At 42.2% G+C, this 17,157-nt stretch overlaps 1 protein-coding gene across 2 annotated transcripts; it reads left to right on the top strand.

The window, feature by feature from the left end:
- The first annotated feature begins 122 nt into the window (after positions 1 to 122).
- Positions 123 to 15,304, top strand: LOC119730475 (dynein regulatory complex subunit 2-like). 2 transcript variants are annotated; one of them, XM_038203401.1, is made up of 9 exons: positions 123 to 279; positions 5,169 to 5,326; positions 7,125 to 7,377; positions 8,303 to 8,526; positions 9,879 to 10,076; positions 11,157 to 11,375; positions 12,141 to 12,293; positions 13,750 to 13,967; positions 14,919 to 15,304. In XM_038203401.1, exons 2-9 carry the CDS (start codon positions 5,174 to 5,176, stop codon positions 15,004 to 15,006), a joined length of 1,506 nt encoding a protein of 501 aa, XP_038059329.1. In that variant the 5' UTR covers positions 123 to 279; positions 5,169 to 5,173; the 3' UTR covers positions 15,007 to 15,304. The 2 variants fall into 2 exon arrangements, with proteins under 2 accessions (XP_038059329.1, XP_038059330.1); XM_038203402.1 differs by lacking the exon at positions 123 to 279 and adding an exon at positions 4,963 to 4,980.
- Positions 15,305 to 17,157: the final 1,853 nt, after the last annotated feature.

The raw sequence follows: 17,157 nt of genomic DNA, 5'->3' as shown, positions 1-17,157 counted from the left end.
ATTCATAAAAAATATAATTAAATAAAAACTATTTTAATTTTAAGAAATATAAGATATTTGACTATAAATGTTGATAAGTAGTAACGTATAAATAAAGAGTATCGTCGTTGCCATGACTCGTGCTGTAATTATCAAGAGGTCAATGCACTTTTCGAATTATTTTCAGTGAAAATCTTTCAGATGTTTATTTCTTTTTTCACCCACTAACTGACTTTCTCGAGAACCAGGCTGAAAATAGCAGCATTTGAATAGAAGTATAAGGTTCACCATCTATCAAACGTAAGTTCCAATGTCTTGCAAAGAGAGAAAATGCAGTAGATAATCAACATTTTATGCGCTAGCCTATGTGCGTTAATAATAATATTGATACAGTGGATATTTTGCCGGAGGTAATGACGGCAAACTAACGATTACTAAAGGTTTGCCGGCGGCAATCCATATCAACAGAGGGCGCTGTACTCTTTAAAATAGGGCTGAATTATAAGATGTATTAAATTCCCATCAAGAGTTGTGTAGCACTAGCACGTTTGGTGTTAGCTGGAGTTACCCAGCCCTGAGTTTTATCATTGGGTTGTCTAGTATTAGGGCTGGAGCGAATTTTTCTCGTAACTTGTAGTATAGGCAACATTTTTTGGAAAATGTTCAATTTTGTCCCCGTTACACACTAATTGCAACTGCAACTCACCCCAAACTTGCCTGGAATAACCATTACACAGGTCCTTGAAGTAAAAAACGATCCACGATGAAGATTCAGCCTACAATTGCAGTGAAAACAGGAGGAATAACCGCTAACTTGACAACCTTGCTGGATTGGCCAGGACCGCGGTTGGTTTGTGCACAAAAAAAATTGTGTACAATGAATGGCGGTCGATTAACAGGCACAGAGAGCGATCACTGTCAACTACTCGGTTTTGCCGGCTGCACTGGCTGTTGGCGCATGACGTCACGTGTTTCATGCACTATTGGTTGCGGTTCCAGTACCAAAGCTGTGATGCGAGTGGTAAACCTTATATTAGTGCATGAAACAGTCATCGGGTGTTACGCTTCCGCGTGACGTCATGCGCCAGCAGCCAGCGCAGCCGGCAAAAACGAGTAGTTGCGATCGCTCTCTGTGCCTGTTAATCGACCGCCATTCATTGTACACAATTTTTTTTGTGCACAAACCAATTGCGGTCCTGGCCAATCCAGCAAGGTTGTCAAGTTAGCGGTTATTCCTCCTGTTTTCACTGCAATTGTAGGCTGAATCTTCATCGTGGATTGTTTTACTTCAAGGACCTGTGTAATGGTTATTCCAGGCAAGTTTGGGGTGAGTTGCAGTTGCAATTAGTGTGTAACGGGGACAAAATTGAACATTTTCCAAAATTTTTTGCCTATACTACAAGTTACGAGAAAAATTCGCTCCAGCCCTAATAGACAACCCAATGATAAAACTCAGGGCTGGGTAACTCCAGCTAGTTTGGTGTAGTGGTTAAGCAAAGGCTCTAGTAAGCGGGATGACTCGCGTTCGATTCCAACCGCACCACATTTTAAGGTTTTTTTTCTCATCCCCAAATAAATAAGAATATTCTTCTTTTATTATTTTAACATGTCTCAAACATTTTTTGCAGAGTATTACATTTCTTTTTCAGATTTGTGGCTCTGGAGTATTTTTTTTAAAAGGGAAAAAAAGTCTGAAATTATAAAATGGTCTGAATCCCATCTTGTGAATACGAGGTAACAATGATAATTTTGGCATGGAGCCAGACTAAAACTTGTCACCGGAAAATGTTAAAGTACAAAAAAACAGTTACTGCGCATGTTCAGTGCATATCCGGCAAACTAACGTTTACTAAAGGTTTGCCGTCTCCGGCAAAATATACACTGCCTATGATTATAGGCAGTGTATATTTTGCCGGAGACGGCAAACCTTGTTATGAATGTCAGACAAGTCGACCGTTGAGACAACTCGACTCGGGACAAGTCGACAGTTGAGACAAATCGACCGTTGAGACAAGTCGACCGTTGAGACAAGTCGACCGTTGAGACAAGTCGACCGTTGAGACAACTCGACTTGGGACAACTCGACTGTTGAGCAGAAAAAGTTGCATAAATCTGTGGCAGGACCGATCACAGGCGCGGTGCGGGCACCGGCATAATGTAGGCTACAGACATGACAGAGGGCGCTCCGATCCTGTGGCCGTCGCGTCGGGCCAATGCGCTCCGATCCTGTGGCCGTCGCTTTGGGCCAGTGCGCCCCGCCCGCGCCGCGAGGACCGGGCCGGGCCCGGCACGCGCGGGCACGTCCACCGGTGCGGCAAGTGAGCGCACAGGCCCGGCACAAACGATGTCACCGTGCACGGTACAGCCAAATTGACCGACTTGACCGACATGACCAACCGAGGAAGTGGGTGCACAGGCCCGGTAAAAACGATGCCACCGTGCACGGTACGGCCACGTTGACTGACCGGGCAAGTGGGCGCACAGGCCCGGCAAAAACGATGCCACCGTGCACGGTACGGCCACATTGACCGACATGACCGACCGAGGAAGTGGGTGCACAGCCATAGGCCCGGTAAAAACGATGCCACCGTGCACGGTACGGCCACGTTGACTGACCGGGCAAGTGGGTGCACAGGCCCGGCAAAAACGATGCCACCGTGCACGGTACGGCCACATTGACCGGGGATGCGCGCACAGGCCCGGAAAAAATGAACGATGTGCACGGACAATCACGCTGCGCTATGTGTAGTAAATTGAGACTAGTTCCCGCTTCATGCCACATGTTTCTTTTCTTTTGGCATGGTTGATTGATGCAGTACTGACATGACTGAAGCTGTCTTGGACTGGTTGTTTCAGGTGCCAGTCTATTTTCTTGTTTTGTATGTTTTCAATACCTTAAGTTTTGGGACTCTCATATACAGTATTTGAGAGTCCCGAATTTTCGGACTAGTCATGTCCGTGAACCGGTCCCCGATTGTTTTCACAGTATTGTGTCGGCACGGCACTGAACATGCCCAGTGTTGTGACTTTTTTTGTAACTTAGAATTAGAAATGTTTACCATGACTACTCTTTGTCTGGTTCCATCGTGCTAACACTGTCATTGTGACTTTGTGTTAAACATGCATACGTTTAACTTAAGTTAAAGAGATGGAAATCAGACCTATAAAATTAGGGCCTAATTTCTCTAAAAAAAAAAAATTCCTCCAGTCCAGAGCCAGGAATCAGAAAAAGAAGATGAAAAGTTCTGCAATTTAAAACAATTAAAGAAACATTATTTTTAAACAATTCTTATTTTTTGGGACACACAAAAATAAGGTTTCAAAAGCGTCGGTCGTGCTATTGAGCGTCAACAAAACAAACACCTCACCGCCCATTTCTGATATAGTATCCCTCATGAACCATGTTCTAACTAAAAACAATTTTTCGTTCATGGGTAAGAATTTCCTACAGGTACATGGCACCGCTATGGGTACACGGATGGCACCATCAATGGCCTGCCTATTCATGAGCCAACTTGTTGTTGGCGTCAGCCCCATGCCGTCCCTGGGTCTGGTGGCGCTATATTGATGACATCTTTTTCATCTGGACCAGTGATGAATCTAGCCTCACAGCATTCATTAATCACATCAATTCCTTCCATAGGACCATCAAATTCACAACCGAATACTCAACCAAGGATACCCACTTTCTGGATGTCAAGGTTCTAAAGACGGATGATGATTTGATCACAGATCTCTTTGTTAAACCCACAGATAAACAATATCTCCACTCAACCAGCTGTCATCCCCGACACTGCAAAACCAGCATAACCTACAGTCAGGCCCTCATCAGACTCCGTCGAATCTGTTCTAATGATTCCGATTTTATCCACCACTCACAGGAACTTAAGAAACGTACACCTCGTCTCCCGGGGTCATAGCTCCCTGGCAGTCCATTGAGCAATCCAGAAAGTCAAGGCTCGCTCCAGGGAGTCAGTACTTTCAAAAAGACCTGTGCAACAACAGAGTTCCAAGGAGAAAGTTCCCTTTGTTGTCACTTTCCACCCCTCACTTCCCCCCATTCGTACAATAACCAGTTCTAACCATCATATTCTTCACACATCAGATCGACTTCAACGTGCTGTACAAGAAGAACCCATAGTTGCCTACAGACGGCCACCCAGTCTCAGGGATCTCATTGTCCGGGCAGAAGTCCCCCCCTTTAATGATAATGTTAACCCCCCTTTGCCACAGGGAACTTTCAGGTGTCCCAACACCTCCAAATGCATCGTCTGTAGACAACACATCAGAGAATCGGACTCCTTCACCAGCCATACCGGTGGTACCACCCATAGGACAAGGGGTCATGTCACCTGCACCATAATCTAATCTATTTAATATCTTGCAAAGTTTGTGGTGTTCAATATATAGGTGAAACGAGAACTACACTCAAGAGACGTTTCTACGGCCACAGATCCACAGGATACACCCATAAGCTGGATACACCCGTAGGACATCATTTCAATCTTCCTAATCACTCAATTTCTGACATGATTTTACAGGGCATTGAGGCACTAGGAAACCACAGAGAGATTGTTCGTCTGAGTAGAGAGAAATTATGGATAAGTCGTCTCCAGACCATTCAACCCCATGGTCTGAACATCCAAGAAGGAAATGACTAATAACTTTTTGTCTTTGCCTTCTCCTTTTCACCACAGATAAGCCCCCCCCCTCCAGTCTGCCTCATTCACCAATTAACTACCTTTCTCTCCCTCTCCCCATCATTGACTTTGTCCCTTGTGTTCCCCACCTCTTGTGGTCAACCATCCCCTTCCCCCAATCCCCCTCCCTTTTGTTACCCTCGTCCTTTCTGTTCAGCCACCTGCTTTCTCTGTGTATTTTCCTCTGCATCATCTATTTCCACTTGACTGCTTTTGTTACATCAGTAATGTATACATGTACCTGTTTATGTTTATAGTCTTGTCATTTAGCCTCCGAGAAAGACTCTGCTAGGGTCGAAACGTCAGGCCACTAACTATTTTTTTGCAAAACAAACATGTAATACACGTAGTCTATTGCCGGTGGTATCCAATCAACTCGACCGTTGTGCCAACTCGACCGCTGTGCATTCAACTGTAAAGTCATATTTTTCATTGAAAAAAGGTATTGTCATAACTCGTAGTTTCACACATCATTTTTTTCTTTTTCAGAAATCATGCCACCCAAGAAGAAAGGCAAGAAATCGGGGAAGAAGGGGAAGCTGGCCAAGATGACAGAGGAGGAAAGGATCCTGTACTTGGAGCAGAAGATGCTGGCAGAGGAAGAGATGAAGAAGAAAAAAGAAGATATGCTCAACCAGTTCTTGAAGGTACATCTAGATGTTATTCTTTCAATAGCATACATGCGATCAAACTAATTACCCTCAACTGCAAAAATGCCATCAACTACTGTCAAGTTCCTTTCAACTCCTTTCGAAATATACTAAAAAGTACGAAAAGAGGCACAGCGCCATAGAAATATCAGCTATACAGAGATTCTGTTACACAAAAGGTGAGGCTAAACGTCTGAAAACTGCACTAGGGTTGAATTCAAATTATAAAGAAAATAACTCCATGAGTTACTAATAATTTCTTACCTGAAGATATTTTTTCAAAATCCTCTACTGTACAAGGCACTGTTTAAGAAAATCAACATTGCATGATAAAAACATCACCTTTAAAATTTGGGTTGAGTTGAAAAATGACCTTGAAAGAATGTAGTATCCAGAGAGTCTATGGAGAGTCGTGTGCATTTTCAAAGTATTTTCAAAAAAGAAAAAATGGAAATGTCTTTTCAACAGCTTTGCAATGACTGACCTTCATTTCATTGAGATAATATTTGATGAAAAAGTGGCGTCAGGATGCAACATTCTTGCCAGTTACCTTTCTTGGGAATTACCTTATGTACTCTTGGACCTAATTCAGTACTGTAATTTTCGGAATATAAGCCGCGCGGCGTATAAGCCGCAGCACGCAAAAATCTGCAAATTAAGATATGAAGTCGGCATATAAGCCGCATCGGCGTATAAGCCGCACCAACCGCAGCGGTTCAATTTTGTAAGGCCTCCAAATTCTAGTCAAAATGCTCTGAACCAGTTCCATTTACACTACGAAAGCTATAAAAGGGCCACATAAGTTATGTCAAATCATTTACAGTCGATTACTCTTACAAACAAATATGGAAATTGATGATGAGAAATAAAAAACGGGAATTGCTGCCGGCGACTGACATTATTTTCCCCCAGCACTTGAGAGAGTATGCAACCCACCATGTGTTGTCTGACTGGAGCGCTACAAATCCTGCTTTGTGGCAACAGACACTGAGTTGTTTTGTCCTAAAGGATAAACAAGTCCGTTTTACATCAAAACTTATCAAATTGTTGTGATTACTAACGAGTAGTAACGTCAAACATTCAAGTTTGGATCGTAACTTTCTTCGAAAACAGTCAACACGATGCTGAGATTTTTATGGACGAATCCATTAATTTCGTAAGGGGTGATTTCACCCCTGTTTTGAGTTTTACATCGTTTCTTGAATACATTTCAAGAAAAAAAATTAAATTGTGACGTTGAACAACTGATTATCAAATAAAGATATGTTTCAAACTTCATAAAAAGTATTAGTTGTCTTTTTTCTTTTTTTAAACAGGGGAAATATTGGTAATTATTGTTCCCAAGAAAGTGAACCCCTTTATTACCACAAATGGTGTGGTCCATGGGAATCCATGCAGCATGATGCATGCAGCATATGCAGCATCACGTGCGGCCGGTTGTCGATGTCCAAGGGACAGCTTTCACTAGCCGTACTTTTTACCGCTCGGTACCTTTTTGTGGGACGTGCTTTCGGTTTGTTAATGACTTTCTTAATTGATAATTATTTCAGCAACACATCTCTTCTTGTACCAGTACATTGAATACACATGTAAATGTCATTTTTATTCTTCAAGTCTCGGCGTATAAGCCGCCCTGTGTATAAGCCGCAGTAAACATTTTCATGGGCAAATTCAACGTATAAGCCGCGGCTTATATTCCGAAAATTACGGTAATCGTTTAATGAAGTGTGAGCCTTGGCGCATACACTGCTGAATTGTTAATGCTGAAATTTCAATAATTCAATTTTTCTCATAGGACAAACTTGTCAAGGAAGAAAAGAACACCCGCTTCAACATGTACAAGATCACCCACCAGTGGAGGAACATCATGCGGGCCGCCAAGTCCAAGGAGCTCAAGAGGGACATTGAGATTCTCAGCCAGACCTTCGAGAGGGTCGTGGACCGCAAGGACAGCGTCATCAAGTCGTTGGCCAAGGATCTGTCGGAGGCGGAGGAGCAGTACTCCATGGCCCTCAGGAGCCATCTGCAAAACATGGACGCTCTCATTGGTGAGCTTGGTCTGGGAGATTCCGTCTGATATATTCATTATGAAATATGTGTAACAACAACTGGAAACAATTTTGTGCAGAGCAGGGCCCAATTTCACGGCGCTGCTAAGTATACAAATTTCTGCTAGCAAGTCCGTAAACATAAGCACAGCAAAAGGCACGCTTACTTCAGAGGAAAAATTTGCTTAAATTTGTGACGTAACAATAGAAATCTCCATGCACGCGCGACCGTTAGCACACACACGCCGTGAAATAGTGCTTAAGGTTAACAAATTTTTCTGCTATGCTAAGCACAACTTTTCTGCTAACTGTTAAGCAGCGCCGTGAAATTGGGCCCAGTAGTCAATTCCGTCAGAAGTCAAAATCCAAAGTCAGGGCCCAATTTCAAGGCGCTGCTAAGCACATGTTTTTCTGCTAGCAGAGCCTCCATCTATTTCATGGAGACCGTAAGCATAAGCACAGCAAAAGGAACGCTTACTTTGGAGGAAAAATTTGCTTAACTTGGTGACGTAACAATAGAAATCTCCATGCACGCGCGACCGTTAGCACATCCACGCCATGAAATAGTGCTTAAGGTTAGCAAATTTTTCTGCTATGCTAAGCACAACTTTTCTGCTAACTGTTAAGCAGCGCCGTGAAATTGGGCCCAGGTACCAGGTCAAATGATTAGATAAGTCACAAGTAACAGGTGATGTAGAGCTGTCCATTCTCGAATAATTTAGTATTCGATTACTCAAAACTGCATTTGACCGAATATTCAGATATTCGAAACTACCCCCTGCAATTGCGTGCTGGGCAGGTAAAAAGTTGCATGAAGAGTGTGCCAGTTAAAGTTTGCATGCAGCAATCAATATGGGGTGTAAAAGTGTTTATTGAAAATTTGCAGTGATTTGAAGCAAGCAATTCTCTGATTCATGTGTCACAGACCTACAGAGGAATCGGCTGGCCATTCTGAAGTCGGAATACGACGGTGAGCAATCCATCCTGATGAAGGAGTTCAACAGCGAGCGCAGCTTGATCATCGAGCAACACCGACGAGAGGTCAACGATCTCCAGGACATTCTGTTTGCCATGGAGCAGAACAGCAACGACAGGGAGAACGAAGCAAAGCAGGAGTTTCAGAGCCTCCGAGATGAAATTAAGAACAAGGTACCTTGAAGAAATTCAAAGATACAAACATTTAGGGTCTACTGAAATACTTGGTAAAGTAGTCTTTCCTTTCAAGTGATCATTGGCAATGGCCTTTTGGCCTTTTAATAGCTAATAAGTGCTGTGGCACGCTGATCCTCGCAGCACTGCTCTGCCGTTTTGGTCAGAAGACGCTCGTCTGCCCATAGTTCCGTCTGCACTGAACTCTCCTCTGACGTATGTTGGGAGATGTCAGCAAAGACTTCACAAGACGTGAGCCTCGTCTACCAGTAAGCCGCCTGGTAGGGAGCAGGGCATTAAGTAATGCCTCCACTCATGTTTGAGGTGCACTGCTAACCAAGACTAACAAGCTTTATCTGCATGGGTTTGTGATCAGAGTTGTCCTCCTTGGCAGACTGCCGACCTAGTCTAACAAGTTCTATATTCCCTGGTTTGTGATCAGAGTTGTCCTTCTCCTAGGCAGACTGCCGACCTAGGCTAGCAAGTTCTATCTTCCCGGGTTTGTGATCAGAGTTGTCCTTCTCCTAGGTGGACTGGCAACCAAGTCTAACAAGCCTAACCTACCCGTGTTGCTGGAGGACCTCTCGGCTAAGATCTGACCATTGGCAATAACCCTTTAGTAGGGCCAATCTTTTTCCGTTTCAGAAAAGTGCAAATTCCGTTTTCAAACATCCTAAATTCCGTTTCAGGCTAAAAAATTTCGTTTCACATTTATTCAATACACAAAAAGGCATTTAAACATATACCATGTACATGTACACACAAAATAATTCCAAGACGATAATGAAATAGTCGTTTGGTTGGAACGCGGGAAAATTGCCCCAATAAAGATTGCTATTTTATCAACGGCCGATCAATGTACAGACGTAGTATTCAACTTCACCACAGTTTATAGTCATATACTGCACCGCCACTGCCACACACCCAAGAAACATGATTTTCACCCGTGCGCTGACCGACAGCTACGGCATGCGTCAGGACTGTCACTCCATGACTACGCGTACTACGGTAATGATCTCATAACATTTATTGCGCTGATCTTGAACGTTTTTGTCCCCCCAAAATCGTGATATGAACACCGCTCATTTGTTATATGGCTCGTCTGTTCAATCAATCATCAACAATTCGTTTTGGACTCAATAAATTTAACGAAATTATGGTTTTTTATCAATAAAATTGCAGAAGTTTTTTCTTCAGATTCAAATTCCGTTTTCCGTTTCAAGGAGCAGATTCCGCGAATTCCGTCCGTTTTCCGCAATCGCGGAAAACCTTTGGCCCTACCTTTAGCACTTGTAAGCATTGTACTTGATGAATCTACTTGTTGCAACTGTCTTTGACATGTCTTATTTCAGAATCTAGAAGAGAAGCACGCCCTGCGCATCCAGCTGGAGGGTCAAGTGGAAGACCTGTGGAAGCAGTTCCAGCAGGCTCTCAAGAGCTACAATGAAACCACGGAGGAGAGGAAGGCTCACTTTGAGACCCTGAAATCCAAAGACGAAAAGAGCGCCAAGGAGATTGAGATGCAGATGAGGAAACTCCAGAGAATATCCGTAAGCTTTACAATCATTTCGTTTGTGTCCTTTGGCTAGCCACTTTACCAGAGTTGATAGCTCTCTTCGCCCTAGTCAGGCTGTCATGACTTAAACACATATTGTTGTAAATCAGAGGTTTTAATGGGTTGCTGTGTATTGATTAAAGGAGCTTGGCCATTTGGAACAGTGGAACATTTTAATGAATGTTTGTGAGTGCAATGGTAAGAATAATTTTACGAGGTGACAGATGGAATCTGAGTGGAATGGAACATTCAATCCGTCACCGAATGGTATTATTCTTTCCTCTGCATGAATGTGAAACATTCATTATTTGTTTTACTCAACACCTGAATAAATCCTCGCCTTCTGATTGTTCAGAGCCTCCAAAAATTTGACTGGCAATTGAACTTCCATTTACCCTGGTATGGATTTTCTCTTTTTGCCTTGTGGCCGCGCTGTGCATAGGTAGGAATAATTCTATGACTAGTGATCAACGACCCACCTATCAGATGATAGGGATTTATTCAGGCGTTGTTTAAAAGGACTTTATCTGAATTTAATTTCCATGCAGGTTACTCCTTTTGAAATTATTTGTGCGTGCCCAAATGTCTGCAAAATTACCTTTGGTGTTGAACATACATGTATCACTTTCAAATTTTGAGGCCAGACTCATGCTTTTCAACACAATACATGTGCCTGGTATAACGACACGACAGTAGGTATGGGCTCCGTAAACATGTACCCCCTTAACCGCAAGAAAGGGAGAGACCGTTGGGGGAGGCATTTGAACAAATTGCCGACGATGCCTGACTTTCACGCGAAGACACTATGGCTTTGTGTGCAATCAAAATAAAATACGTGGTGAATGCTTTGCACTATATGTGCCCGAACCAGTGCGCTCGCGTGGTGTGTCTTGTCCATGGGCTCTCAAAAAGTGGTAAAAAACACCCTCTCTAGTTGGCGCACGGAGCGCATAAGTGAATGGAGATATCAGCGGTTGTGACTTCTTCCAAACCTAAAAGAAACTGCACAACTGTTAATGCCAAACTTAAATTTGGTAAATTTGTTTAAACCATATTGTCTTGTGCCCAAATATAGGACACAATAGCCCAGCTGAAAGGCAAGATGGCGCAGAACTCGCGGGACAGCGAGGAGCGCAACAAGGACCTAAGGGAACAGCGAGAGGTCATCGCTGAGCACTTCCACGAACTCAAGAACCAGATGAATCGGTTCAGGGATAACGAGAGATCCCGCCTGACCAAGCTGACGCTGGAGAGCAACGCTGCAATCAAAGAGCTGAAAAGGAAAACTGATCAGGTAGAAATTTAAATTTGTATCACACTGATTACCTGGATTGATTTGCAATTTCTATCCGTCTCAACTGATTTTTAGGGAGTAATAGCTCAGTTTGAAGCAGGTCTGCAGCCAATTTCACAACAAATTTGTTGCACAGCTGCACAATAAACTTACAATCTGTTTCATGAAACTTGGTGTAGCTGCGTAATGTTTTATGTTCCAGTACCTTGGACGAGGATGATACCAGTTTTTTTTTTTAAGGGCCCATTTTTTTTTAATATGATCCTTGAAAATAATTAAAATTTTTGTTTTGCCATTTTCAAGTCTATTTTGGTGCCTTTTTGTTTTCTTATGCTGATACAAATTTCCATATTCATGAGCAAAATATGATGTCATTCCGGCAGAAACCTCAATGTTACAGCTGTTTCAGCACAAAAAGTTGCTAGAATTTTGGATATTTTGCTGTTGTAAAGGAGTAGAAAGTGGCACGAAATATGTTACCTAGAAAAATGCATTGCATGGACCTCTTTTTTTTTTAGGATTGGGTCCACTAGGCATTTTCAATTTTTAAATACTATCAAATTAATCCATATTTTTTGGGGGAAAGTAGTAAAAGGCATTTTCGATGTGCTCCTGTATCTGTTGTCATAATTGAAAAGGGCCAAGAAAGCATGTTTTAAAAACTGGCAGTATTTGGTGGAAAAGAAAGTATGATCAGGTTTTGCAGGTTGTGTATCATTTGGAGAAACTACTAAATTAATGATAAACAACTTCTATTGCGCCCAGGGTGACAGGATAGTCAAGTTGGCCGAGCAGTGTCGTAAGATGGAGACAGAGGAGGAGAAGGTGCTTCCATTCTACGCTTCCAGCTTGACGCAGGAGGAGCAGGAAGATGTACAGGCTGCTGTGGCAGAACCCCCATCAGAACCACTGGCGGAGGTAAGACTAGGCTGGGACAGGCGTTGCGCTTCCCGCTTATCCTTGATTTCATGGTTGCTTTTTGCTGTTAGAGGCGTTTCTTCACTGTTGTCGCATTGGTCAAACTTCTCAGTAAAACAGAGAATCCTGCAGAGGTTTTTATAACTAAGAGCAAGTTCGGGTGCTGACCCTATGTCACAAGTGGTCTGTTTTTCACTCGAATGCGTCTAGTTGATCGACTCATCAAATGTAGTTCATAGTTTGTAGCAACAACAGGCCTTCATGTTGTTAATGAAGCAAATTTTGACACGTCATTTTTCTTTTCTCTTATTTTCTATTCTTAACTTAAGTGTAATAAATAATTAATTGTCTTTTTGCAAAGATTGATCATTATTGAACAAACCGTACAAAAACTTCTCATTAATTGTTAATGTTAACTGTGATAACAAAAGTTTGCAAAAAGTTGCCCCAGTTTTTTTTTCCGCCATCTTAAAACTGTGACGTAACTCGCAAATTGACTAGAGAAACAGTGCTCTGGGGCTAGGTTGATCCAGTTGGACTAGCTAGTCAAACCATGCAGCCTTCTAGTGACATCGAGATCGACTATGGCTAAGTCTAGTCCACTATAGTCACCCAACCAAACTAACCCTTTAGTCACTGTAGCGCCCGAAATCGCCCGAGCACTCTATGGTTTTATTGATTCTTCAGTGAATTAACACAATGTAATACAATGTAGCACAGGTGCTCATGGGTTAAGGCCAAACAAAAAAAGTCTTTGGTTTCTGGTATGGAGCTTGCCCAAAAAGTGGTGCGGCGATGCAGCTTTTTTTTTTTTTAACCTGACTTTTTTGCTTCAAATGTCGGCTGATGACTGCAAATGGTGCCCGACTAAACTTAGTGCAAATATATGGGAGTCCAGAGAGGCCACATAAAGCTTATTCTCGACCATAACCCAATCTAAAAACACGTTAAAATTGTGCAGCAGCAGGATTCTTGTCAAACCAGTGAGTTTGGTGGTTTTGAGACATCATCTTTCATTGAAAAAAAAACTTTTTCATTTTGCCGACGCGCATGGCTACGGCGACGCGCGCGCATACCAGAAACCGGAGACTTTTTTTTTTGGCCTAAAGGCATCCTTTTTTGTGTGTGAAATGCAGATAGAGTAAACATACACAGCCATGCAACTTTTTTGTCGGACCAGCTGATTTCCTCATTTTTTACTTCACACTTAATATGCCACTCAAAATTGAAAAGCACTGTACAAAGTCCTGTAAAGATAGGAGTTGCCTCTTTTTTTTGTTACTTCCAAGTTGCATGCCTGTGTATAGAGTAAACATATGTAACTTTTATAATTTGGGTTTTGTTTGAACGTTTTGGAAAATTTTTGAACAGATTTAGAATTGTTATCCTTTTATACTTTTAAACGTGTAAACGTCACATCCTTCATCATTTTGAATATCAAATGATTTCATTGCAGATTATGCATGAGTACGTCTCACTGGAGAACTTCTGGAAGCGTTACAACAAGGTCCTGCTGGACAAGGTGGCCCTGGACAAGGAGAGGTCCACTCTGCTGGAGGAGAACCGACAGCTGAGGACGGTCCTGAAGCAGTACCTGGATGGCATCTCCGTCAACGATGAGATACTCAGCCAAGTCAACCCGCTGTTTGTGGTCAACCAGCGCACCAACGTCCAGTACGTAACATTCAGCTTTAGGTTTGCCTCTCGACCGAGGAGTCTGTTAGTCTGTTAAACACTTGTATACTCAGTGCTCTCCGAGAGCTTGCAAGGAAAAGTTCACAAACCTCAGGTGAAACTCGGACCTACAACCAGGCTCAGATGATAGGCACAGTAGGCACTGTGCCTAGAGCCTACAGAAAAAAAGGAAGCCTATGAAAATACTGCAGTGTGCCATACACCCACACCAACACGTGTTCTTGTTCCATTACTGGGTACTGCACACGTGGTGTTCCATGGTATTATGGGGACATATGGGGACAGCAGAAAGTCCCCATAACTTAGTCCTAATTTCTCTAACAATAAACATTAGAATCACACTCTTGGAAAAAAATGGTCCGATTAACTTATTCTTTATGATGGAACTTGCGGTTTTGCCGAAGTCAATTGAGTGTGATCGTCAGACTGATAAGGCTTACGCACAAAACCATGGGCCAATGAGGCTTTGCATAGAAAGCTGGCCGAACCATTTTTTGGGGAAAGTGTGCTGGTTATGAAGAACTACCCCGTAAAACAGTGATGGCCCACCCACCAATGCACACACAAGAAAAGGTTTTAATAGTTCTGGGATCCTTCTCAGAATTTTCGATTTCACCAACTGACGCTGACATAGCTGCATATACATGTACATATAGAATGTACATTTAAAGTTTGTCGTTCCGAAGCACACGGTACCAACAGGCTTTTAGAGCTACCAGATTGGCCTGGCTTGCTTAGTACAGCCTAGCATCAACATGAAATTGGTATCGATGTGCATTTTCCAATAAAATTTACCGAAAGGTATGTCAAGTAGATCATACGTTTAAAAGCAGTAGAAAGTTGCAGAAAATGTTTTCCTCAGAATAATCATCTCATGTACCCTTAAATGACTCCACTATAATCAATTGTCTTTTTTCTGCATTTTTTCAGGTTGTCTGTACCTGTGATGGACCCCAGAATCAAGAGACCGACCCAGACAGTAGTGGAAGCGGCCCATATCATCAAGCACACCATATAGAAATCCCCCATGTTTGTTCTGAACCTCAAAGTGAAGATGGCCACCCAGTGAGACTTGACCATAATCATCTAGCACACCATATAACCCCCCCCCTTGCTCAGCTTCCTGTTCCACAGAGTTTGAAAAACCCATATGGACAGTGTTTGCAGTGGTCCATATCATCAAGCACACCATGTAAACCCCCTGGCTTTCTGACCAATCAGAGAGCAAAAGAGGTCATGTGGTCTTAACTTTCACCCAATGAGATGCTGGATGTTAGGACATTGTGCATTACATTCTTTACTTCCAACCCCCCCCCCCCCAAAAAAAAACCACATTCGAGAAAAACTTAAGTGTTTCAAGCTGTCAATTTGAAACCAGAGAAAATGTCTTTACTCATTAACAGGGTTCGACCTTAACTTTTTTTACTAGCCAGCGGGGTTACTGTTAAACAGACTCTTAGGCCCCCCCAAAAAAGTCTCCGGTTTCTGGTATGCGCGCGCATCGCCGTAGCCATGCGCGTCGGCAAAATGAAAAAGGTTTTTTTTCAATGAAAGATGATGTTTCAAAACCGCCAAACTCACTGGTTTGACTGGAATCCTGCTGCTGCACAATTTTAACGTGTTTTTAGATTGGGTTATGGTCGAGAATAAGCTTTATGTGGCCTCTCTGGACTCCCATAAATTTGCACTAAGTTTAGTCGGGCACCATTTGCAGTCATCAGCCGACATTTGAAGCAAAAAAATCAGGTAAAAAAAAAAAAAAAGCCGCGTTGCCGCACCACTTTTTGGGCAAGCTCCATACCAGAAACCGGAGACTTTTTTTTTTGGCCTTAACTAGCCAGCAGGCATTTTCACTAGCCCGTATGTTTTTCTTCTAAAGAGTGTCTCTTAAACAACAATGTGCATACGTGTATCCTGAGGCAATCTTGTCAGTGTTTTTAATAAACAGATCTAATAATTGAACCCTAAACAGTTAATAAAATTAGACACAAATATTGATATAGGTTTGCTTTCTGAATTTAATGATTTATTTCTTCATGTCCTTTCATCTTTGCCTTAGCCCAATAATTTTTGCCTTGCCAGCCAGGCTACTTAAGGAATAGTTTGACTAGCCCGCTGCTGTCTTGACTAGCATTTGGCTAGCAGGCTACCGCTAAAGTCGAACCCTACTCATTCATTAATTCTACTTTTCATTGATTTTACTGAGAAAAAAATAAAGAATTAACCAAGAAACTACCCTCATTGTTTTTGTTATGCTACATTAAGCCTTGGTATGGAACTGTTTTTTTCTTCTAAACCTTGATCTTCAGGTTTATTTAAATACAAAATCTAGAATGCCCCTTTCTTATCCAAGTTATGTTATCTGTTACAACCTTCACTATTTGTGTTATTAACAGTTTTGTACATAATTTTTATGATTCCGTCCTTAGAATGTCATCTAAAACACTTAGTTTGGTTCTTTTGATTGTGCAAATTCAGACCTGAACGTGACTGTTGTTTATAGATAATTTTTTTTAAATGTGTAAACTTGTATATAAAAGAATAGTGTGGTGAACTTTGAGAGGGTTGTACATTTTGATTAACTGAATCTCATCTAAATTCTCCCCTCCCTCCCCCACCCCGCAATTAGACAATGTGCGCAAATGCTATCCGAAAACTTCTAATAGAAATGCGCACATTCCATACCGGATGTGATTTCTGTTTCATTGCGGACCATGTGGACAAAATTTTGAGCGTCGCATAACGCAATCCGACCGTTCGTGATTCGAAACGGAGCCTGATGGATCGAGTGACGGGAATTGTAAATGTACAACACAGATAAGTTTTACAGAGTTTCCTACATTATTACGCTTAATTTTTAACGAGAAAAAAATCTCTAAACTGGAATAAAAGAGAAAAGAATCAGTTTTACGGCCCTTTCAAACTTTGCGGCAGAGTCATGACCTCGATGACGCGCAGGTCACTAGGCACGCAAAATCCAACCAATCAAAGCGTGAATTCATCAGAGGATCACAGCGTCCTGTTAGCAGGGCGGGGTACGGGTACGTACGAATGTACCGCAGCAATCATACTACATACAGTACATGTACTTTGTTCATGTACATTGTAATTTATTTACAGTATTAATGATTACACAAAACTAAGGTTACACTTTATGCCAACCAAAATC

This window comes from Patiria miniata, unplaced genomic scaffold, assembly GCF_015706575.1.
Source record: "Patiria miniata isolate m_02_andy unplaced genomic scaffold, ASM1570657v1 HiC_scaffold_22, whole genome shotgun sequence".
Lineage (NCBI taxonomy): Eukaryota > Metazoa > Echinodermata > Asteroidea > Valvatida > Asterinidae > Patiria > Patiria miniata.
The sequence above is the reverse complement of the archived record's forward strand: the minus strand, read 5'-3'. Positions and strand labels throughout refer to the sequence as shown.